This window comes from Nycticebus coucang, chromosome 3 (genome assembly GCF_027406575.1).
Source record: "Nycticebus coucang isolate mNycCou1 chromosome 3, mNycCou1.pri, whole genome shotgun sequence".
Classification (NCBI taxonomy): Eukaryota; Metazoa; Chordata; class Mammalia; order Primates; family Lorisidae; genus Nycticebus; species Nycticebus coucang.
In genome coordinates this window covers 67,874,592-67,898,342 of record NC_069782.1, presented here as the reverse complement: position 1 = coordinate 67,898,342, position 23,751 = coordinate 67,874,592, and the positions used below count along the sequence as shown (strand labels likewise).

The window sequence follows — 23,751 nt, the reverse complement described above, 5'->3', positions numbered from 1 at the left end:
GTGGGAGGATAAATAAAAGCCACACACACAGAGATGTCCAAGTCTTGATCCCTGGAACCTACAACTATATTACCTTACATGGTAAAAAGGGAATTTGGAGATGTTTAAGTTAACGATCTTGAGATGGGGACAGTGCCTAAATTATCCAAGTGGGCCCAATATAATCACAAGGGTCCTCTTAAAAGGAGGGCAGGAGATCAGAAAGGAGAGATGATGCCATGCTGCTGGAGCTAAAAATACAAGAAGTGGTCAGGCACAGTGGCTCATGCCTGTAATCCCAGCCATTTGAGAGGCCAAGGAAGGAAGATCACTTGATGCCATGAATTTGATACCTGCCTGGACAACAGAGTGAGACCCAATCTCTACAAAAATATTAAGTTAAAAAATTAGCTGGGTGTGGTGGCATGCACCTGTAGTCCCAATTACTCGGGAGGCTGAGGCAGGAGGATCAGTTGACGCCACTACACTCCAGCCTGGATGACAGAGTAAAACTGTATCTCAAAATATAACAATAAAAAATAAAGATTCAGGAGGGATTCTTTTTTGTTTGCTTTTTTATTAAGTCATTTGTACATAGATCATAAATACATTTGTGCCGTTATGGGATTCAATGTGTTGATTATTTGTACACATTGGAGTGCTTACATCCTCCTAATCAACATAGCCTTCACCTCATTTAACCAATTACAGCATTAAGACTTTTGTGTTCTACACCTGATAGATCCAACTTGTACTTGCAATATGCTCCATAGGTGTGGTCCCCCTACTAACCTTCCCTCTACCAACCCACCCCCCTCCCTTCTCCTCTCCCTCCCCTTCCCTCCTATGTCCTAGTGAAACCAATTTATAATAGCTCAGGAGGGATTCTTAAGCCAAGGGATGCAGGCAGCCTCACAGGGGTCCTCAAACTACAGCCTGCGGGCCACATGAGGCTGTGTGATTGTATTTGTTCCCGTTTTGTTTTGTTTTTTTACTTCAAAACAAGATATGTGCAGTGTGCATAGGAATTCGTCTATAGGGTTTTTTTTTTTAAACTGTAGTCCGGCCCTCCAACTGTCTGAGGGACAGTGAATTGGACCCCTGTTTAAAAAGTTTGGGGACCCCTGCGAAGCTGGAAAAGGCAAGTAAATATGTGTTCCCCTAGAGCAGGCGTCCTCAAACTTTTTAAACAGGGGGCCAATCCACTGTCCCTCAGACCGTTGGAGGGCCAGACTATAGTTTAAAAAAAAAAAAACTATAAACAAATTCCTATGCACACTGCATGTATCTTATTTTGAAGTAAAAAAACAAAATGGGAACAATTACAATCACACCACCTCATGTGGCCCACAGGCCACAGTTTGAGGACCCCCTGCCCTGCCAACATTCTCGATTTTAGCCAAGAAGGACTGATTCCAAGCCTTCTGGCCTTCAAAACTGTAAGAGCAAAATTGATGTTGCTTTAGCCATTAAGTTCATGCTAATTTGCAACGGCAGCAATTGAAAACTCACATAGGAAAGTCCAAAAAGAGTTAGTATAGCCCTCTCTGCCAGCCTTCAAGGGCCACAGCTACCCCTAGGGCCTTTTCTCCCAAAATCTGCAATTGTTCTGGACTGCTCTAAATGTCCAAATAGTGTATCACTCTCTACTGGACTTTGAGACTCCAGTTCAATCTGCTGACTGGCATCTTCTAGGGGGAAAAGCACCACTTCCTCAAGTCACTATCATAATAAACATGACAATCTACAGTGTTCACAATTTTAAAAGCACCTGCATGCCTACAGGGCCTGTGGGATTTCTAAAAGAGAGGGCATGTGCCCTGGGGGTGAGCATGGATTTAATCTCAGCTCTGCTACTTACTAGCTTGGATGCATGGATCAAGTTATTTAACCTCTCTGTACCTCCATTATTTACTTTGCAAAATGTGCATGATGCTAGTAGTGCCTACCTGCTATGTTGTTGCAAAGCTGAATCAATCTCAGGTGCTAAGCCAGCAGCTAAAATATTACTGACTGATGCATCAAAGAGGATCTCTAGACAATTCCTGCACCATATGAGTTGTTAGGCATTCTTAACATCATCCTTGAAAATGGCAAATAATTCAAGAAATAAATATTCTAGAACCACCCATATGAGCCCTTCCCAGATTCCTGACCCACAGAAATCATAAGAGAATGAAAATAAGATAAGGCAAGAACAAGTGATCAGAGTGATGTCAGATTTATTAGGAAAGGAAGAGAAGTAAAGATCCATCCATCCAGCATCTTCAGGTCTTTGCAGAAGCAGAAACATGGCTGATGATTCCACAAGATGTTGGGAAGGTTTGGAAAATAACAGAGTGCTTTATTAGCCACAGTGAAGACATCCTGAGCAGACTATTTTCCCAAAAGGTAGAAATAATACCTCCCATCCAAAATATATTTCTAGAATGTTGCTCCCCATAAGAAGGAAGAATTCTATTTTTCTTCACTTGAAGCTAAGTAGGCTTGCAACTTGCTTGTAAACAAGAGAATATGATGGAAGTGGAGCTTCATGACTTGGTGTTAAGAGATCCAACCTTGTTGGCCGGAATAATCACACATAGAGGTTAGAGGTGCCATAGAAGCAGCCTGCCTGAGGCCGCCATGTTAGAAGGAAGCCCAAACTCACCCACACCCATGTGGAACTACATGAAGGAACAAAAATGCCCAGTTAGTTCTCAGTTGCTCCAGCTCCAGCCACTGTCTGACTACAACCATATGAGACCTCTCTAAAATCAAGAGAGAAAACAGAATAAACGTGTTGTTTTAACCCATTACATTTGTGTGATGATTTGTTATGCAGCAATAGCTAACTGATAGACAAAACTTGTGGAATTTCCTAGTATCTTTCCTTTATTGTTTCATGTTTCTTCCTTTTGCTTCCCTTCTGTTCCAGGACTCTGCTTTCTGCTGAGCTTGTCTGCAGCTATGACTCAGAAGCCCAAAGGTGAGTACTCAAAGTCAGAACAGAGAGAGTGCGGGCCAATGCTGGACCAGGGGCTCCCCACATTCTCAAACAGGCTAGAGAAAAGGGCTTATTTTGGGAGCAGTACTTGGGGAAGGTTGCTCCTGTGTTTCTTTGTTTAATTGATGACAGGCTGGGCATGGTGGCTCACGCCTGTAATCCTAACACCTGAGATTGCTTGAGTCAGAAATTCAAGACCATGGGCAGCACCTGTGGCTCAGTGAGTGGGGCGCCGGCCCCATATGCCGAGGGTGGCGGGTTCGGACCCAGCCCCGGCCAAACTGCAACAAAAAAAATAGCCGGGCCTTGTGGTGGGCGCCTATAGTCCCAGCTGCTCAGGAGACTGAGGCAAGAGAATCGCGTAGGCCCAGGAGTTGGAGGTTGCTGTGAGCCGTGTGACGCCACGGTACTCCACCTGAGGGCAGTACAGTGAGACTCTGTCGCTACAGAAAAAAAAAAAAGAAGTTCAAGACCAGCCTGAGCAATAGTGAGAACCCTTCTCTATTGAAAATAGAAAAATTAGCCAGGCTTGGTGGCACATGTCTGTAGTCTCAGCTACTCGGGAGGTTAAGGCAAGAGGATCCCTTGAGCCCAGATGTTTGAGATTCCTGTAAGCTATGATGCCATGGCACTCTACCCACACTGATAGAGTGAGGCTCTATCTCAAAATTATAATAATAATAATTTATCATGACATCATAAATATAGATATCTTTTTATTTATCTTTTCATCTGATTTTTAATGTGTCTGTTTTTGCTAAACACTATGGGCATGATGTATAAATAAAGCATTAAATAAAACACACAAAGTCTCATGAAGTAAGCATTCTACCAAAGAGAGACAATGCAGTGATTGTCTTTATCATTCTGATCATAATCAAGTCAATGAATAATGAAGTGATAGTTTCTGTTTAACTTTACTCTCCTGGGACTTTCACTAAATTCAAATTCTAGGTCTAGGTGGAGCCTAAGAGTCTGTTTTATTTTTTTGTTTTGTTTTTGTTTTGGGCGGGGTTTGGGGAGTCTTTTTCTTTTTCTTTCTTTTTTTTTTTTTCTTAAAATAACAGAAATTTATTCTCTCACAGCTCTGGAAACCAAAATTCCAAAATCAGGGCACTGAAGGCTCCAGGGGAGGATGCTTCCTAGCTTCTTGTAGTCACTGGCAATCCTTAGTGTTCTTTAATGTGTATAGGCATCATTCAAATCTCTGCCTCTGTCATTACACGATGTTCTCTCTGTATATATTTGTGTCCAGATTGCCCCTTCCCCCTTTCCCCTGTAGGTCCTACCCTAATCCAGTATGACCTCATCCTAACTCAATTACATCTTCCAAGACCCTATTTCCAAATAAAATCACACTCTGAGGTTCAGAGTGTACACAAATTTTGGGAGGAAACTATTTAAACCAGTATACACAATATGATAAGGTATTAAATCCTGGTAAAGATTAAGAGTGGACTTTCAGAGCTGCCCTGGACAGAATCTGGGAAAGAAGAGAAGGGATGAAACAGAATGAGTTACAGAAGACTCAGGAGAATTGTGCATATACAATGAGTGACTATTTTGTCCCACCAAGTACAATATCACATCTTCTGAGCAGACTCTCCTGCTCAGCTCTGAAGTTAAAAATTGGAAGCAGAGGCAGAGGTAGGAAGATTGCTTGAGGTTAGAAGTTTTAGGCCAGCTGGGGTAACATAGCAAGATCCCATCTCTTTAAAAAAAATTTTTCTTTAATTAGTTGTGCATAGCAGTCCATGCCTGTAGTCTCAGCTACTAGCTACACAGGATGCTGAGGTGGGAGGACTGCTTGAGTGCAGAATGCAAGGTTATAATAAGCTATGATGATGCAAATGCACTCCAGCCTGGACAACAGAGCAAGATCCTGTTGCTAAGGGCAAAAAAAGGAATACCTAGGGTTCAGTTATAAGACAGGGAGAGAGAGGTGGGGATAGATAGATAAACCAGCAGCTGAGTCTTGTGGGCTCAAGGGCTAGGTTCCAATCCATTTATGGGCAGAATGGGGCACATCAGTGCACCAGGGGCTGGGGAGCAGAAATAGTTGACACCTCACTACATGTTCTTCAGTAATTTCCCACATAGCAAGACCTGAGAGTCTACAGTTCTAGCCAAACTGCCAGGGGGATGAATCCTAGGTATCAAGGCTATGCCTAGAGCTCGCACATCATGTTCCCCAGACATCAGACACTCCTCATTGACCCTGCAGCATCCCCAGCCCCATTCATTCCATTCCTTCCTGAGGGACCTCACATTAAGGCCTTTTCTTTTTTGAGCCTTTTCTTTTGGGTCTCACTTGGTCATGAAGATATACACAGGGTTATAAAAATGCCTTAACACAAGAGTGAGACAGAGAATATTTATTGCATTCTTGGTTAATGGTAGTATAAATTGTTTGTTTTTTTTAAGAGATAGGATCTTGCTTTGTCTCCCAGGTTAGAATGCAGTGGCCAGATCATAGATGATCTAGCCTCTAACTCCTGGGTTCAAGCAAACCTCCCACCTTAGCCTGCTGAGTAACTGTTCATGCCACCAAGCGTGGTTAATTTTTTTTTTTTTTGGTGGTGGATTTTTTTTTTTTATTTTTACATTACTATGATCATGGGGCACCATACACTTGGTTCATAGATCATTTGACACATTTTCATCACATTAGTTAACATAGCTTTTGTAGCATTTTCTTAGTTATTTTGCTAAGACCTTTACATTCCACATTTACTAGGATTCACATATACCCTTGTAAGATGCACCGCAGGTGTAATCCCATTAATCCCCCTCCTTCCCTCTCCCTCCCCCCCCTTCTCCCTTTCCCCTTTCTCCCTATCCTTAGGTTATAACTGGGTTATAGCTTTCATGTGAAGGTCCTACATTAGTTTCATAATAAGGGTGAGTACATGGGTACTTGTTTGTGTTTTCGTTGAGACAGAGTTCTACCCTATGTCCTGAGCACAGTGCAATGGCGTGGTAGCTCACTGTGACCTCAGACTCGGGCTGTGGGCATCCTGCTGCTTCAGCCTCCAGAAGCCACGGGGATTACAGGCTCTCTCTGGGGTGCCCGGCTGGGTTTTTCTTTTTTTTATGAGTTGGGTTCTCACTCTCGCTCAGACAAGTCTCAAACTCCTGAGTTCAAGCAATCCTCCCGCCTCAGCCTCCCCAGTGCTGGGATTATAGGAGTGAGCCACTGTGCCCAGGCAAGCATGGCTAATTTTTTTTAAAATTTTTCTATACAGTGTATGGTGCCCCATGATTGCATTAATGTACACAGCTATGATTTAATATTAATAAAAGAATTATTATTATTTTTAAATAAATGTTTGTTATAAAACCAAAAAAATAAAATAAAATAAAGGGCCATGGCATTAGGAAAAAATAAAAAAATTAAAAAATTAAAAATTTTCTGTAGACACAAGGTCTCTCTCCATTGCCCAGGCTAGAGTACAGTCGCCCCATCATAGCTCACTGCAGCCTTGAACTCTTGGGCTCAAGCAAACCTCCCACCATGGCCTTCCAAAGTACTGAAATTAGAGACATGAGCCATTGTGCCCAGCCTGTACAATCTTTTGAGAGTAAATTTGAAAATGCCATCAATATTTAAAGATATCTACCCTTGGGCGGCGCCTGTGGCTCAAGGAGTAGGGCGCCGGTCCCATATGCCGGAGGTGGCGGGTTCAAACCCAGCCCCGGCCAAAAAAAACAAAAAAAAAAAAAAAAAGATATCTACCCTTTCACTAATTACAAATCTAAGAACTATCTAAAAATAAGACTCCAAATGCGCCCAAAGACTTGCATGCAAGTTTGCCCGTTGTTCCCTTATTGCAGTGGAGTAATGAGATCTGTTCATCCTCAGGATGGAATAATGTAATGCTTCAGGCACAATGGCTCATACCTGTAATCCCAGCACTCTGGGAGGCCAAGGTGGGTGGATTGCCAGAGCTTAGGAGTTCAAGACCAGCCTGAGTAAAAGCGAGACCCCCCTTCTCTAAAAACAACCAGGTGTTGTGGTAAGTGACTGTAGTCCCAGCTACTCGGGAGGCTGAGGCAAAAGGATCACTTGACTCCTAGAGTTTGAGGTTGCTGTAAGCTATGATACCATAGCACTCTACCAAGGGTGACAAAATGAGACCCTATGTCAAAAAATAAAATGAGGCTCAGTGCCCATGCACAGTGGTCACGGTGCCGGCCACATACACCAGGGCCGGTGGGTTTAAACCTGGCCCATGCCTGCTAAACAACAATGACAACTACAACAACAACAACAATAATAGCTGGGCGTTTTGGCCGGCGCCTATAGTCCCAGCTACTTGGGAGGCTGAGGCAAGAGAATCACTTAAGCCCAGAAGTTTGAGGTTACTATGAGCTGTGACACCATAGCACTCTACAGAGTAACATAGTGAGACTGTGTCTCAAAAAATAAAAAATAAAAAGTATGTACTGAAATAAAATAAAATAAAATGCCAAGCCAGGCATGGTGGCTCACACCTTAAGTTCCAGCACTTCATGAGGCCAAGGCAGAAGGATGTCTTGAGGCCAGGAGTTCAAGACCAAACTGAACAACGCAGTGAGACCCTGTCTCTACAAAAATATTTAAACTTAGTCCAGTATGGTGGCTTATGCCTATAGTGTCAACTACTTAGGAGACTGAGGCAGGAGGATCACTTGAGCCTAGGAGTTTGAGGTTGAACTACAATGATGCCACGGCACTCTAGCCCAGGGAACAGAGCAAGGCCCTGTCTCTAAATAAGTAAATAAATAGGTTTCTCCATGTGTGAAGCCATGGAAAAGTCGCTCAAATTTTTACATGAAAACCAAAGAACAGAATGAAGCATGTAATTCTTTACACAATAGGAACATAGTCCTATTGTGTAAAGAGAAAAGGACATGCTTATATTTGTATATGCATTCGAATTTTGTGGAGAAATATATAATAAGTCATTGACAGGTTACAATCTAGGATGATAAGAGACTTCCTGTTTGATCTTTTTCAATTCTGTGTGTAAGAGGCACCTGTGTGAAACAGTTTGGCAATAAGGGATTGGAGAAGGGATTTAACATCATTGGCTCTCGTTAGTGAGACACACCAGAGCATGAAAGTGTGTACACATCATTGGTTAGCAGACTCCACACCTGTGGTGTAGGCGGCCTCAGGATTACTTCTAGAAATAGCTTCAGGAAAAGTTAGCGGGCTTGTCCTTTGGCTATGCTTCTTGCTCAGAGGACGCCTGATCGGAGCTCCCCTATTAAGGCTGCTGCTAAGATGCTCGCTCCTACTAATATTGACCGTGACTTCTAAAGTGCTTTGGCACCTGAGACCTGAACGAGACTTACCCCAAGTAACCTGGTGCAGCGGCCGGCGCCAGACAGTTGAGTGGGCCAAAGCCGCCAGAGACCTAGCGTCTGGGCTCCAAAGAGGCCCTGGGTCAGGGTCGAGACACGGTGTCACAGCCCCGACATCTGTGAATGTATTATTTTCATTAAAAAAAAAATGGGGGAAAAATGACCTTACATGTACCATTATCAGAATCTACCTCCTATGGGACACTACAAATTCAAATTTTTATAATCCTAACTGACTCTTCTTCCATGCCAAGCCCAAAGCACTTTATAATATGTATTAATTCATTTAATAACTCATTTTACAGATGAAGAAATTGAGGCACAGATAGGTTAAGTCAGTTGCCCAAGGACACACAGCTAGTAAGTGGAGGAGCCAGAGTTAAATGCAGGGTCCAAAGTCTTAACCAACTACTCTTTTTTATTAATTCTGAAATGATCTTGAAAATAGCACAGTTATACTGCCTTGAAAATTCTTGTGTTAAAATTAGTTTGTTCAACACCAAACTAATGGTGAACCTGCCACCTCCGCCTATATGGGGCCTGCACCCTACTCCTGTGAGCCACAGGCGCCGCCTCACATCTCTAATTTTTTAATGTACTGAAATCTCAAAAAGGGAAAAAGTTCAGGCCTCCTCGTCTTCAAGAGGCCCTACCCAGCTGATGATGACAGAGGTTGTAACCCTGACGACATTTGATTTCCTATCTTCTCCCTGCAGCTACCTGTCCTCACTGCCCCCCAAATGCTTCTTGTGTGAATGGCACTTACTGTACCTGTGACCCTGGATATGTTTCTGGATCTGGGCAGAAATTCTTCACCTTCCCCTTGGAAATATGTACAGGTAAAGGTGGGAGTTTTAAGTCACCCAGAAGCAGGAATGAAAAGGAGACAGGGGCGGTGTATGTGGCTCAAGGAGTAGGGCGCTTGTCCCATATGCCGGAGGTGGTGGGTTCAAACCTAGCCCCGGCCAAAAACCACAAAAAAAAAAGAAAAGGAGACAGAATGAAAGCTATCTTAGTTCACTTTGGGTTACTATATAATAGCATACTTGAGGCTGGGTAATTTCTAAAGAAGAGAGATTTATTTGGCTTATGAGTCTGGTGGTTGGACGGTTCAAGATTGGACAGCTGCATCTGGGGAGAGCCTTGGGCTGCTTCAACTCATGCTGGAAAGTACAAGGTGAGCAGGCATGTGCAAAGAGATCATATGGTGAGACAGGAAGCAAGAGACAGAAACCAAGGAAACAGATTCTTTTTAACAACCTACTCTCTCAGGAACTGATCCATTCCCATAAGAGCAAGAATTCCCCCCCATAGGAGAACATTCATCTGAGGGATCTATCCCTATGACCCAAACATCTTCCACTAGGCCCCACTTCCCAGTGCTACCACATCCACCATCACATTTCCACATAAGGCTGGGTGCAATGGTTCATGCCTGTAATCCTAGCACTTTGAGAGGCAGAGGCTGGAGAATCACTTGAGGCCATAAGTTTGAGGTTGCACTGAGCTATGATGATGCTACTGCACTCCAGCCTGGGCAAGATCCTATCTCAAAAATAATAATAATAATAATAATTCAACTTGAGTTTTGGTAGGGACAACCCACATCCAAATCATCACAAGTGCCATTGGGAAAGGAAATGCAATGCTGAAAACTCTACTGACTCTGCCTTCACCAGAACAGAAGTGCTTTCACAACATCAGAAAAAATAGGTCTCAGTTTTGTCCTCTATAACATGGGGACGGTAATTCTGACTTCATGAGGGTGGCAGGCGAATTGAATAGGTAATAAATGGGACAGGACTTTATGAATGTAAACATACAAATAGTTTAAGTAAGAAGAGAGAGTATGTCCACTGAAGACATGGCAAGGAGAGCATAAAAGTTTAGACAGAAGAAACTCTTTCAATAATATAAAGTCCCGTTATCACCTAAGAAGAAAAATGCAGTCTCAATTCAGTAATTGAGATGTCCAATCCTATGCAATAATAGACACTCCAGGTCCGAGTTAATATTGGGTTACTCCCCTCCCCTAGTTCAAGCTCCCCTGTGGTTGGAAGACTGTAATCAGGGCCAGGGGGCATAATTGAAATCAGAACCAATTCTATTTTTCTCCCTTTGGATAACAGTTATTTCCATATCATGTACTGAATGTTCAAATTTTTTTCCCATAAGTCTGTAGTGTCACATCTCACATATCAAATTTTCATGCCAGTGTAGATCTGTTTCTAGGAATATTTCTCCCATTTCCACTTATAGGTGCTTATTTTGAGGGAGAAATGCTATTAAATATTGTATATTTACCTTATACCCAGACATCTTACTAAATATTTTTATTAATTCTGGCTCTATAGTTTTTAACTAGCATTTCTAGTTTGACAAAAGTGTTTTGTCTGTTTTTTCACCTTTGCACTATTTATTTCATTTTCTTATCTTACTACATTTATTATAAACTTTAGGACAATGTTAAATAATATTGATGCTAGTAATAATCTCTGTCTAGTATGTATAGGTAGGCAGAGGCAGAAAGAAAAGCAAGCCACATTCAAAATCCTATAACATTTTCACCCTATTCTAAAATATTTTATTAATGCATGGAGCCCAACATGCCTTAGCAGTCAGAAATAGATCCCAACTCAGGCTTAGATTACTTCACACAGATTATATAAGTGCCCATCCTCTCCCAATTCTTTCTCTATCCTAGCCTGACGAGGAGATCATCTGCATGTTATAATTCTGTGAAACAGTATCAGAAGAAATAAAGCAAGACAGTTTGCAATCTTCATCCTTTGGTGAAGACTCTTGGGTTCTCCACTCATGATAACATGAGTGTTCTTGTTACCACAAAATTTACGTCTTAAAAGCACCATTTCACTTTGCTCACAATTTTGTGGTCAGGAGTTCTAGAAGGACCTAGTGAAAGGTGTTGTCTCTGAGCCACAAAACTTAAGACTGCCAAGATAGCTAATTCCCTCACATGTTTGACACTTCCATGTTCCTCCCTTTCATCTTTCTCCCACTAGCGCCCCATCCTCCAATATGTCTCTACATGACTTGGTGGTCTCAGACACCCACACTTATTACATGATAGATGGTATATTTAGTTTCCTAGGGCTGCGTTAACAAAATACCACAATGCAGGTAGCTTAAAAGAACACAAATTTTCTGTGTCACGGTTTTAGAGACAAGAAGTCTAACATAAAAGGGTCAGCAAGAGCCAAACTCCTTCTGAAGGTTCTAGGGGAAAATCCTTCCTTGCCTATTCCAGCTTCTGGTGACCATCCTTGATCAATCCTTGGCATTCATTGGCTTGCAGCCACCTCGCTCCAATTCCTGCCTCCTTTATAACATGGTGTTCTGCCTGGGTGTGTCTTTTTTCCCATGGCATTTTTCTTTTCTTAGAAGGACATCAATAGTATTGCATTATTCACCACTCTAATTACCTCACATTAACTTGATTACCTCTGTAGAGACTCTGTTTTCAAATAAGGTCACAGTTGTAAGTAGCAAGGGTTAGGAGTTCATAGTGTCTTTTGGAGGAACATAGTTCAATCCACAACAAATAGCTTCCAAGGAAGCAAAGTTGAAGATGTCATACCACTGAAAGTCCAGCCCTAAAACTGGCATAGAGTCATTTCCAAAGCACTTTATTGGTCAAAAAGCCACTGGCTAGACCAGTTTCAAGGGAAGGGGAACTTGTAGCCATCTTTAATCTTCTCTAACCACAGGAGACAAAAGTGTGAGAAAGGAATCCTTATAACTATGATAAGGGTATAGTCACCTAAGGATACAGCTAGTAAAAGAAAGTCAGAAACCAAATGGCATGATCACAGCAACCCCATCCTCACTCTGCTGGAATTTTTCAAGGCCAGTGTCTTTGGGAAACATCTGAACAAGCAATTTCCTGCCCTGGTCCTGGTTGGCACTAGAGATAAGCCCTTGGTGTGAAGATCAGCACCTCTGTGGAAGGGAATAATTCCGACATTAGTCCAGGGCAGAAAGATCAGTCACTCTGCAAAGAGAATGATTCCTCTCACCTCAACCTTCTCCTGCATCCCAGTTATACTGACAAGATTATAAAAGCCTCTTGAAGCTATGACAGGGAACTGGCTCCTGGTCAGACTCCACTGTGCTCTCTTCATTGCTAATAAAGCCTTTCCAATCTCACTAAAAGGAATAATGTTTTATGCTTTCAGAAATATAAATTAGACATCATCTACATCCATGATATCTTATATGTATCCATTACAATTCATTCTTTTGCAAGAAACCAAACTAAAAATAGCCAGGCATTGTGGCAGGCACCTATAGTCCCAGCTACTTGGGACACCGAGGCAAGAAAATCACTTGAGCCCAAGAGTTTGAGGTTGCTGTGAGCTATGACGCCAGAGCACTCTACCAAGGTTGCAAAGTGAAAAAAGAAAGGAAGGAAGGGAGGGAGGGAGGGAGGGATTCTTTGTATTATATGTGAATTATATTTTAATAAAACTGTTAAAATAAAATGCCACCGGGCGGTGCCTGTGGCTCAAGGAGTAGGGCGCCGGTCCCATATTCCGGAGGTGGTGGGTTCAAACCCAGCCCCGGCCAAAAACCAAAAAAAAAAAAAATATATATATATATATATATATATATATATATAAAATGCCACCAATAAACCTATTACATGTTCACCAAAAAAAAAAGAGAGAGAGTACAGAGCACAGCCTTTCAGCAATAAGTCACAGGAGTTAGTGTATAAATACCCCCCAGATCCCTCACTCTTCAGGTGAGATCATGGTGAAGTGTGTGCTCTACATTGCCTCTCAGAAGTCCTCAGAACAATTACACCCCAGTTGCCAAAGTGGGAACCCCCTTTATTTTCCCTTCCCTGTTTCATTTCACCACTTCCTTCCAGGGTTTTCTAGTATCACCTCCCAAATAAAGTATATGCTCTTAAATCCTTGTCTCAGTGTCTGGTTCTTGGAGAACCCAACCAAAGTCAATAAGGAAAGGAAAAAAAAAAAGATGACCATTACCTAAGCTGATTTATCTTGGAAAATCAGAACAGGCCTGGGGAAAAGATCACAACTTCTGCACACATCTCAGTAAATCTTTGTTGGGTGGATGACCAAATTTCTCCTTTGTGTTCCAGATATTAATGAATGTAAACCACCCTTTAATATATACTGTGGACCAAATGGTGAATGTCAGAATGTTGAAGGAAGTTTCTACTGCCGCTGTGTCCCTGGATATAAGCTTCTTTCTGGGGATGTAGAATTCAAAAGTTCCAGTGAGAACACATGTCAGAGTGAGAAAATTCTTGCTTCTCTTGCCTCCCTTCCTCATCTTTTAATTGAGTCTAACACTAGAAAAGACATTCTTGTCTCCAGACATTGCCAAATGTTGCCTGCAGAAGAAAATCACCACTGGTTCAAAACCACCGCTCTACATCATAAGGGACCCATACCCATGGGTAACCATGAGTAACCATGTCAGTAAACATAAAGAATATGAGTTCAGACCTTCTAGATCAGTGGTTCTCAACCTTCCTAATACTGTGAACCTTTAAAACAGTCCAAAGGGTTCACAACCCACAGGTTGAGAACTACTGTTCTAGATGCAAAGTTGCCCACCTTCATTGCCTGCCCCTCTACCTGGTCACTCTCAATTCCAATAATAACTCCCTCATGATATCTTTTGCAGATGTCACCCCCTCAAACAAAGGCAAGAGAGAGGTAAGTGAAAGCTGATCCCTGGAACCTAGCCAGGTAACAATACTTACAAAGCCCCAAAACAGCAAGTGGTGGTGGATTTAAGGCAGGGTATATAAATTCTACATAAATGTATATGATATTACTACTATATAATATCATATTACTACATAACATTTGCGTATTTAGGAATTATATATAACTGTAGTGTATATATAGATATATATCACTATATATCATTAGGTATATCACTCTATATGTCACTATAGTTGACACTTGAACATGAGTTTGAACTGTAGGGGTCTGCTTATACTCAGATTTTTTTCAACCAACCATGGCTCAAAAATACAATATTCACAAGATGCTAAACCCACATATAGGGAGGACCAACTTTTCCTATACATGAATTTTGAAGGAGCTAGTGTGGGACTCAAGTATGCTCAGATCTGGGAATACACAGGTGATCCTGTATATAGATATAGATATAGATATAGATGATATAGATACAGGCAGTGTGTGTGTATTTTTCTGTATGGATGACTGTGTATGTGTGTGTATACTGCCTTCTAAAACAGGGGTCTATCCCAGGCCAAGAAGGACTAAGAGAGTATATTAGGTTATATGCTGAGCTTCTGCAACAAAGAGACCAAAATATATCCAATGATATACATAGATCTTTAAAATACAGTTGAAGCTCTGTAAGTTTACCACCCAAAGGCCTGTAACAAACTAGTCAACATATAGATGTGATCAACATAGGGAATTTCTATTGCATACATGTGGTGTGTGTCAGATCACACACACACACACAATTAAGTTGAAAATTAGGTCAACTTAAGGATGTAGCCATTGTAAGGAGGTGATAAACTATGGAGGTTTACTGTATTTATAGGGTACAGAGAGAGGGTACAGAGAGATTTCTACAAAAGTATTTATTGAAGCATTATTTGAAATAGTGAAAAAAATTACAAACAAAATAATTGTCTCCCAATAAGGGAGATGGATGAAAAAAATTACTTTGGAATACTATGCAGCTATTAAAAGGAATACAGCAGAGCTAAATGTAGGATCTGTAATATTTTATTAAGTGAAAAAAATGAGTTGTACATCAACAGAAGTGGGCTGAGAGGAGACTTCTATGTTTGACTCAGTTTTGCTTTAAATGTTTATAAAGAGCACATAGTGGAAGTATAATGTTACAAAAGAATAAAGAAAAAATAATGAAACATGAGCACTACAAACAACCTGGATCTTCATAACTCTCTGAGTCAACAGTCCAGAGATGAACAGTCCAGGTTGATGGAGGGATTCTGCTCCATTTGCGGCTATTAACAATTCCAAATCTCTTTGTGTTATTGCTTTACCACCCATTCCAGAACAAATTGTCTATAATGGAGTGAGGATGGGAGAGGGGGAGAGAGAATGGATGCATCTATTCACTCTGATATGCTAATAATATCTTGATAATTTTGTTGGGGACATGTCATAAAGTGAAAACCCAGATGTTATACATATCATGGTCCAAGCTAGCTACAAGGGAGGCTGAGACAGTGTGCTCTATAGCTGGGCAGCATGGCCCAGATAAAATTTGTAGAATTCATTCAATTATTAAAAGGAAGAAGGGAAATGGATTGTCCTAAAGTTAAAAGAGCAAGAGAGAGAAAGACCAAAAAAGTGCCTGTCAGGTAGTAATCATTTAATGTCCATACACCAATTTTGAATTTTATTTTATTTTTTTTTTTATTTTATTTTAGACAGAGTCTCACTCTGTCATCCTGAGTTTGAGTGATGTGGCATCATCATAGCTCGCAGCAACCTCCTGCGCTCAAGCAATCCTCCTGCCTCATCCTCATGAGTAGCTGAGACTACAGGCATCTGCCATGATGTGCAGCTAGTTTTTCATTTTTTTTTCTCCAAGGGAAAGTGCAAATGTAGTACCCACTACCACAAATTACACAATCGAGTTTCCCACATTTGGGGAAATCACAGGGGTCAGCACATCCTGAGTGTAATGGATGAGCTTCACTCTGGGAAAACCACCTTTGTGATGATAGTATCCCCCCTGCCAGGTTAGTTTTTTTAGTAGAGATAGAGTCTCACACTTGCTCAGGCTGGTCTCAAGCTCCTGAGTTGAAGTTATCCACCTGCCTCAGCCTCCCAGAGTGCTAGAGTTATAGGCATGAGCCACCATGTCTGGCCCCAACTCTGAATTTTAATAAGAGAATGATCCATGCCTCTAAGAACCTAAAGTCTAGTAGAATGAATGGGCTGGTCCCATTCTACTACTAGACTCCTCTCTACACTTTCCCACTCTCACTCCAGCTAGACTGTTCATACCTTGCCTTCCCACGCTCCAGGCCTCCACACTATTCCCTCTCCCTGAAACTCTCTTTCCCAATTTTTCAGCGAGAGGACTATCTTCCACTCTTCTTCACTCAAGACTAAATTCAGGTGTCATGTCCTACTGGAAGCACTCCCTAAGCCCTTCTATTTAAGTTAAGAGCCCCTCTCCCATGTTTCCACAGTGGGGAGATTAATAAACAGGAGTTAAAATCCCAGCACCACAGAAATCAAATCAGTAGGATGTAAATAGATAAATATTATAAGGAAGTGGTTTCTGTGATTATGAAAGCTAACCTGTGGTTATCAAGCTAGAGACAAGAGCCGGTGGTGTAATTTCAGCACAAAAGCCAGCAGGCTTAAAATTTTTAAAGATCCAAAGTTTTAGCTGAGCATGGTGGCTCATGCCCATAATCTAGGCACTTTGGGAGACTGAGGCAAGAGGGTCACTTGAGGCCAGGAGCTAAGACCAGCCTGAAGAACATAGCAAGACCCTGTATTATCTGGACATGGTAGAATACTCCAATAGTCCCAGCTACTCTGGAGGCTAAGACAGGAGGGTCACTTGAGCCCAGGAATTTGAGGTTGAATTCAGTTATGATGCCACCACTGCACTCCAGACTGACAGAATGAGAGCCTATCTAAAAATTAATTTTTTAACTCTGAAGTTTCTATTCGAATCCAAAGGCCAAAAGTAATGTCCCAGCTCAAGGCAGTCAGGCAGGAGGAAATTTCCTCTTGGTCAGTTTTTTTGTTTTATTCAGGCCCCCAATGGATTAAATGCAACTCACCCACATCAGAGAAGGCAATCTGCTTGACTCTTTCTGTGGATTCAAATGTTAATTTCATCTAGAAACACCTTATAGACCCATTCAGGTTAACGCTTGACCAAATATCTGAGCACCCCATGGCCCAGTCAAGGAGACATACAAAATCAACCATCACACACTCTCCAAGAAGTAATTTATTTATCTGTGAAATGAAATAATAATGGTGGGTGGATGGGAAGGTTAAATGAAGTACTTAAAGCAGTCCAAGGACAGAAGTACCTATTACATCTGTAGCATCCATCATTGTCTGCAGCAGACTGACAACATTTTTATGACATATAATCAGATCACATAATCACCCCCCTAGACTGTAAGCTTCTTAAAGATAGAAATTAGACCATGCTGTGTTAGGAGTTCAAGGAATATTAATTGAAGTAATGAACATATAACTAATCATGTAACCACAAGAACATTTCATTATAAAATTGTATTACCAGCTTTCTCAACAAAGGTAAATATAGAATTACCATACAACCCAAAATTTCACCCCTGGGTGCGTATCCAAAAGAATTGAAATCAGGGTCTCAAACAAGCATTTGTGCATGTATATACATAGAAGCATATTCACAATAGTCAAAATATGAGAACTACATAAATATCTATCAATAAGCTCGGCGCCCAGTGGTTAGGGCTCCAGGCACATGCACCAGGGCTGGTGGGTTTGCACCTGGCCAGGGCCTGCTAAAACAACAATGACAACAATAACAAAAAAACAGCCAGGGGGCGGTGCCTGTGGCTCAAAGGAGTAGGGTGCTGGCCCCATATGCCAGAGGTGGCGGGTTCAAACCCAGGCTCGGCCAAAAAAAAATAGCCGAGCATTGTGGTGGGTGCCTGTAGTCCCAGCTATGGGGAGGCTGAGGCAAACGAATCACTTAAGCCCAAGAGTTTGAGGTTGCTATGAGCTGTGATGCCACAGCAGCTCTACCAAGGGCAACATAGTGAGACTCTGTCTCAAAAAAAAAAAAAAAAAAAAATCTATCAATAGATGAATAGACAAATAAAATTGGCTATATCTATACAATGAAATATTATTCACCAAAAGATGGAATAAAGTCCTCACACATGCTTGTGATGTGGATGAAGCTTGAGCACATTATGCTGAGTGAAAGAAGCCAGACACAAGAGACCACAAATTGCCTCATTCCTTTTACATGATGTATCCAGAATAGGCAAATCCATAGAGATAGAAATTTGTGGTTCCCAGGGGCTGGGGGCAGGGGAATGGGGAGTGACTGATGATGGGTGTAGGGTTTTCTTTGGGTGTGATGAAAACATTTTGGAATGTTTCCGAGATCTAGTGGTTGTACAATATTGTGTGAGTATAAATGCCACTGAATTGTCCTCTTGAAAATGATGAGTTTTACGTTATGCGCATTCACCTCAATAACAAAAAAAATTCATTGTCAAAAGCAGGATAGATGCCAAGTCATTGTGCTGGATCAGAACCACAATAGCAATGCTGAAGGGAAAATATTTCAGCACCTTTTCTGTAAAAATGAGTTTAAACCAAGAAGACTTCACCCATGATTAGAGGAAAGAGATATATAATATTGTATATATCAGGCAAGGGGGGTCTTAGGCTGCTCCTGAAATAGGAAACACAGCTCAGAATTTCCAGGAAGGCTCATTGGATGAAAGAGCTGCACATTTTAAAAAGTATATTTGAACCCCATTTCTGAACGTCTCTCCAATACTTTTTAAATATCACTCTGAATTTTATAACTCTTTGTTGGTATAGCATTTTCCTCTTCAGACCACTCATTCAACCCATAAACATTTATTGAGCACCTACTATTTGCCAAAGACTGCTGTAGGTGCTGGGAAACAGAGCGAACAAGACAAAATCCCTTTTCTGATGGAACTTACTGTCCAGTACATTCATGTTCCCAGAAACCCCCTAGAGAGCTTATTAAAGTTGTCCAAAAGACCACCAGGATGGCTAAATAGTAGAAAGAAGAGCTTTGTTGATGATAACAGTTTGCAAACTGGGAAGAGATAGTCTCTGATGTGGACCAAATGGACAGAGTGTGTCTTTATACTTCACAGAGTCTATATTCCACAGTAGAGTCATACATATTCAGCAGGTTTAGGGAGACTCTATACATGTTTATGAGGAGAGTTGAGCACATGTGCAATAGGTAAACATATATGTGATATACATCCCATGTTCACTTATGGGAAGTGGTTTAGCATTAAAATTAGATGTAATTTGGCTCTTGATGACAAAATGTGAACTCAGCGCAAATGCAGTTTGTGCACAGCCCGTATAAGCTGAATAAAACTGGATTAAGGTCTGCAGTTACTTATCAGAAAAGAACATTTATAAGGCCAATATTCTTTCCAATCAGAATTATAGTGGGCCGGGTTGTAAATCAGAGTTGATATCTCCTATTGTTAGGGAGTTTAACAAAGGTGTTTTTCGTATAACCGTGGGAATTCAGAAATTTTCCATGTTGGCTGGCCCTGAACACTCGACCTATAGGTAACATTTGTTTCCTTAACCTTAGGGTCTGTCTTGGTAGAGACATGGTCATCTACTCTGGTCCCTCAGATCACATTCTGCAGATCTGGATTCAGTGCACCTGATCTGGGGCCTGGATTCTGCATTTTTGACAGACTCCCAAGTCATACCAGGGCTACTGGTTCAAAGACCACACATCGATTACAAGGATGGGGTAGGATTGGCATAAAAATAGTCTTTTATGCTGGAATGACTAAAAAAAAAAAAAATTAGTCTTTTAAATCACCTCTATTACAATTTTTTTTTTTGTTTGGAACATGAATTTTAATGTGAGGGCAAACCAAGGAGGCAACTGGAGAACAGAGCTTAGGGCCAGGCCCAGGTACACAGGGCCTGCAGGGGCATCACTCTACCTCCTTCTGTCATTTCATAAGGCCTAATTTTTTCACAAAACCTGAGGAGTCAGAGACCTGCCTAGCAGTCTTGTTGATGGTTTCCTGGGTGGAGCTGGTCAGCTGGTACATGGGTTTCTGCCCGGTCTCTGTGGCTGGATCCAGCACTTGCTGAACTATTGCTCCAGCTGCTGTCACTATTTCCTGGACCATCTCCTCCACCTGTTGCTTCAAATATTGCAAGCCCTTGTTGGCCAGGGCTGCAGGTGGTCTATACAGTTGTCTAGGATAGTTGTAGCAATGTTGGATCCTGCCCAGAGTGGCCCTCTATTGTTTTGTTTTTAAAAGTTCGCTTTGGCCCAAATCTTTATTAGCCTTCATAGACAAATTTCTTAAATTAATAAGAGTATCTTCTGAGCCATAACTGTATTTCAGGGTTTCTGAACGTTGGCTCTATTGACTTCTGAGATCAGGTCATTCTTTGTGATGGGGGGCTGCCCAGGCATTGTAGGATTTGAGCAGCATCCTAGTCCCCACCCAGCAGATGACAGTAGCAACCATTCCCTTGTCATGACAACCACATACGTCTCCACTCATTGCCAAATGTCCACAATGGTGGGCAGGAGGTAGAATCACCCCCAGGAGAGAACCACTGGTTTACCTCATATTTCTAACAAACTTACCACTACCCTGTTGGCAAAAAAATATGTTAAATACATGGTATTAACGAATCCTTACATGATGCTTACCAAGTAGCAATAATGCTTCTAAGAACACAGCATCTGTTAACTCATTTAATCTTCCAGAAAACCCTATGAGATCCTTTTACTGTCCTGAGGCACAGATTGGCTGAGTGATTTTCTTAAGGCCAAACAGCCAGTAAAGACTGGAGTCAGGATTTCAGCCTAATTTCTCTACTTCCAGAGCCTGTTTTCTCATGATTTCTGTCTTCGTTTAGATATGGAACCTAACAGATTACATTTTTTAAATGTCTTTAAAGCTGCAACAGATTGTTGACCAAATTGAGATGCTTCTCACCAATAAAACTCTATGGGAAATGGGAAAGAAGCAAGAAGTCGCATCCACAGCTACATCTATCCTCCAGAATATGGAATCAAATGTTCTAGCAACTGCTTTGAAAGCCCCGTGGCAAAAAGTCCAGAAGGTCCAAAACAGTACTGTGGGTAAGAAGATGCGCCAGATGGGGGCTCACACCTGTAATTCTAGCTCTCTGGGAGGCCAAGGCAGGTGGATTGCTTGAGCTCAGGAGTCTGAGACTAGCCTGAACAAGACCAAGACCCTGTCTCTACCAAAAGTAGAAAAACTAGCCAGTTGTAGTGGTACACGCCTGTAGTCTCAGCTACTCAGGATACTGAGGCAAGAGGACCACTTGAGCCCAGGACTTTGAGGTTGCTGTGAGCTATGAAGCCATGGCACTGCACCCAGGGTGACAGAATGAGACTCTGTCTCAAAAAAAAATAAAAGATGATATGGCCTGATACAAACTGGAGACCAGTGTTACCAGCTGGGGTCTGGGTTAAGCAATTAGAAAAAAAGTGAATGCACTACATGAGTCATTTTATATAAAATTCTAGAAAATGCAAACTTATCTACAGTGAGAAGAAAGGGAAGAAGAGAGAGATGACAAAGAGGCAGGAAAAATTGGGGGGAAACTATTGGGGAAATGTTCCCTACCTTGATTGTGGTGTTGATTTCACTAGCATATATCTGATAAACTCATTAAATTGTACACTTTGATATGTACACCTCAGTAAAGCTGTTTATTAAAAATATTTCCAGGTTTCTAATCCCAGGTCTGGAATTTTAACTTAAAAGGAGGTTGGTTGGTTGGTTTGATTCAATGTCTAACATTCTTGGGAAACTGGAATCTGGACAATTCAGTTCAAAATTAAACCATTTTCCAGATTATGTATAGCTCTCATCTCTCCTGATTTTTCTAAGTGCTAACTGTTTGATCTGGGACCAGTGTCCTCACCTCATAGAGCTTCAGTTTCCTAATCCCCCTAAAATGGGGATTATAATAATGCATGTAATTCACTTAGAATTAGGGTGGTTATTACTATATTCATGATTATTTTTTCTACTCTGTAGTATTATAAAATATTATGAAAAGAGTATCATTCTTTATGTGCTATTTTGTTATTTGATTTTTTTTTTTTTTTTTTTTTTAGAGACAGAGTCTCACTTTATGGCCCTCAGTAGAGGTGCCGTGGCCTCACACAGCTCACAGCAACCTCCAACTCCTGGGCTTCAGTGATTCTCTTGCCTCAGCCTCCCAAGTAGCTGGGACTACAGGCACCCGCCACAACGCCCGGCTATTTTCTGGTTGCAGTTTGGCCGGGGCCGGGTTTGAACCCGTCACCCTCGGTATATGGGGCCGGCGCCCTATGGACTGAGCCACAGGCGCCGCCCGTTATTTGATTTTTTTTAACCTTTCAAACATACAGCAAAGAAGACAGAATAAGAACCCTGATAAACCCATCACCCAGCTGGAAAATTTCCACCTCATGGCCAGTCTTGTGCCATGTACTTTTCAAGCTCAATATTTTCTTGAGCTTTATTCTTCATTTTTCCAGCTTTATTGAGAGGTAGCTGACAAATAATATTGTATATATTGAAAGTGTATAATGTAATGACTTAATATGCATATGTTGTAAATTGATTACCACAATCAAGTTAGTTAACACATCCATTACCTCACATGGTTACCTTTTCTTTTTCATAAATTTGTTTCTTAATCACAATTCTTTTATAACTTCATTTTTATAGGAAGCCTGGTTGCCATTTTGGGGTGATGTCATCATTTGTTTAATCAGACTTTTTTTTTTTTTTTTTTGAGACAGAGCCTCAAGCTGTCGCCCTGGGTAGAGTGCTATGGCATCACAGCTCACAGCAACCTCAAAGTCTTGGGCTTAAGCGATTCTCTTGCCTCAGCCTCCCAAGTAGCTGGGACTAAAGGCACCTACCACAACTCCTGGCTATTTTTTAGTTGTAGTTGTCATTGCTGTTTGGCAGGCCCAGGCTGGATTTGAACCCTCCAGCTCAGGCGTATGTGGCTGACACCTTAGCCGCTTGAGCTACAGGTGCTGAGCCATCAGGTATTTCTTGTTGAAAGTCTAGGTAATCTCCCATTTTTCACCATTACTACCTATGCTGCTGTGAACAGTCTTATAGCCAAACCTGGCCTCTCGTCCATGATTGTTTTCCAAGAATAAATTGGGGAATAGAATTATTGTTTCAAAAGCAATGTACTAAAACTTGATTGCAGATGTTACAGTCTCATCTAACTTCTGAACTTCAGTTTTCTCATCTGTACATGCATAATGATCCTTTACGGGGATATAAGAGGCAGTTATAAGATGACATAAGGCCAGGAGAGGCAGCTCACACCTGTAATACCAGCACCCTGGGAAGCCAAGGCAGAAGGATCTCTTGAGACCAGGAGTTCAAGACCAGCCTGGACAACACAGCAACACCCTATTTCTATAAAAGCAAAAATAAATGACATGTATAAGGCTCTTATCCAAGTACCTCGAAGATCCTAGACATTTAGTAAATGTGAGATATTCATGTCGCTGTGCACATTGTGGGGAGAGCAGGGATGAGGTCTCACTGTGTTGTCCAGGGCACACTGGAACTCCTAGGCTCCTGCCTGGGCCTCTTAGGGCTACAGGCACATGCCACTGCACCTGGCTATTATTCA

At 41.6% G+C, this 23,751-nt stretch overlaps 1 protein-coding gene and 1 non-coding gene across 5 annotated transcripts in view; one reads left to right on the top strand and one right to left on the bottom strand.

Annotated features, from left to right (window-relative positions):
* ADGRE3 (adhesion G protein-coupled receptor E3) overlaps positions 1-23,751 on the top strand; it is a 79,029-nt gene that overhangs the window by 5,481 nt on the left and 49,797 nt on the right. For 2 of the 4 annotated variants that reach the window (XM_053584948.1, XM_053584945.1), the window contains exons 2-6: positions 2,897-2,947; positions 9,031-9,153; positions 13,446-13,601; positions 13,997-14,028; positions 21,028-21,211. In XM_053584948.1, coding sequence (XP_053440923.1) covers positions 2,897-2,947; positions 9,031-9,153; positions 13,446-13,601; positions 13,997-14,028; positions 21,028-21,211 — 546 coding nt within the window. Of the gene's footprint in view, positions 1-2,896; positions 2,948-9,030; positions 9,154-13,445; positions 13,602-13,766; positions 13,785-13,996; positions 14,029-21,027; positions 21,212-23,751 lie in introns of those variants that run through there. The other 2 variants (XM_053584946.1, XM_053584949.1) reach the window with 2 other exon arrangements.
* On the bottom strand, positions 15,921-16,081 carry LOC128582851 (U1 spliceosomal RNA). The gene has a single exon (XR_008379276.1). It is a non-coding gene; the product is annotated as a U1 spliceosomal RNA (small nuclear RNA).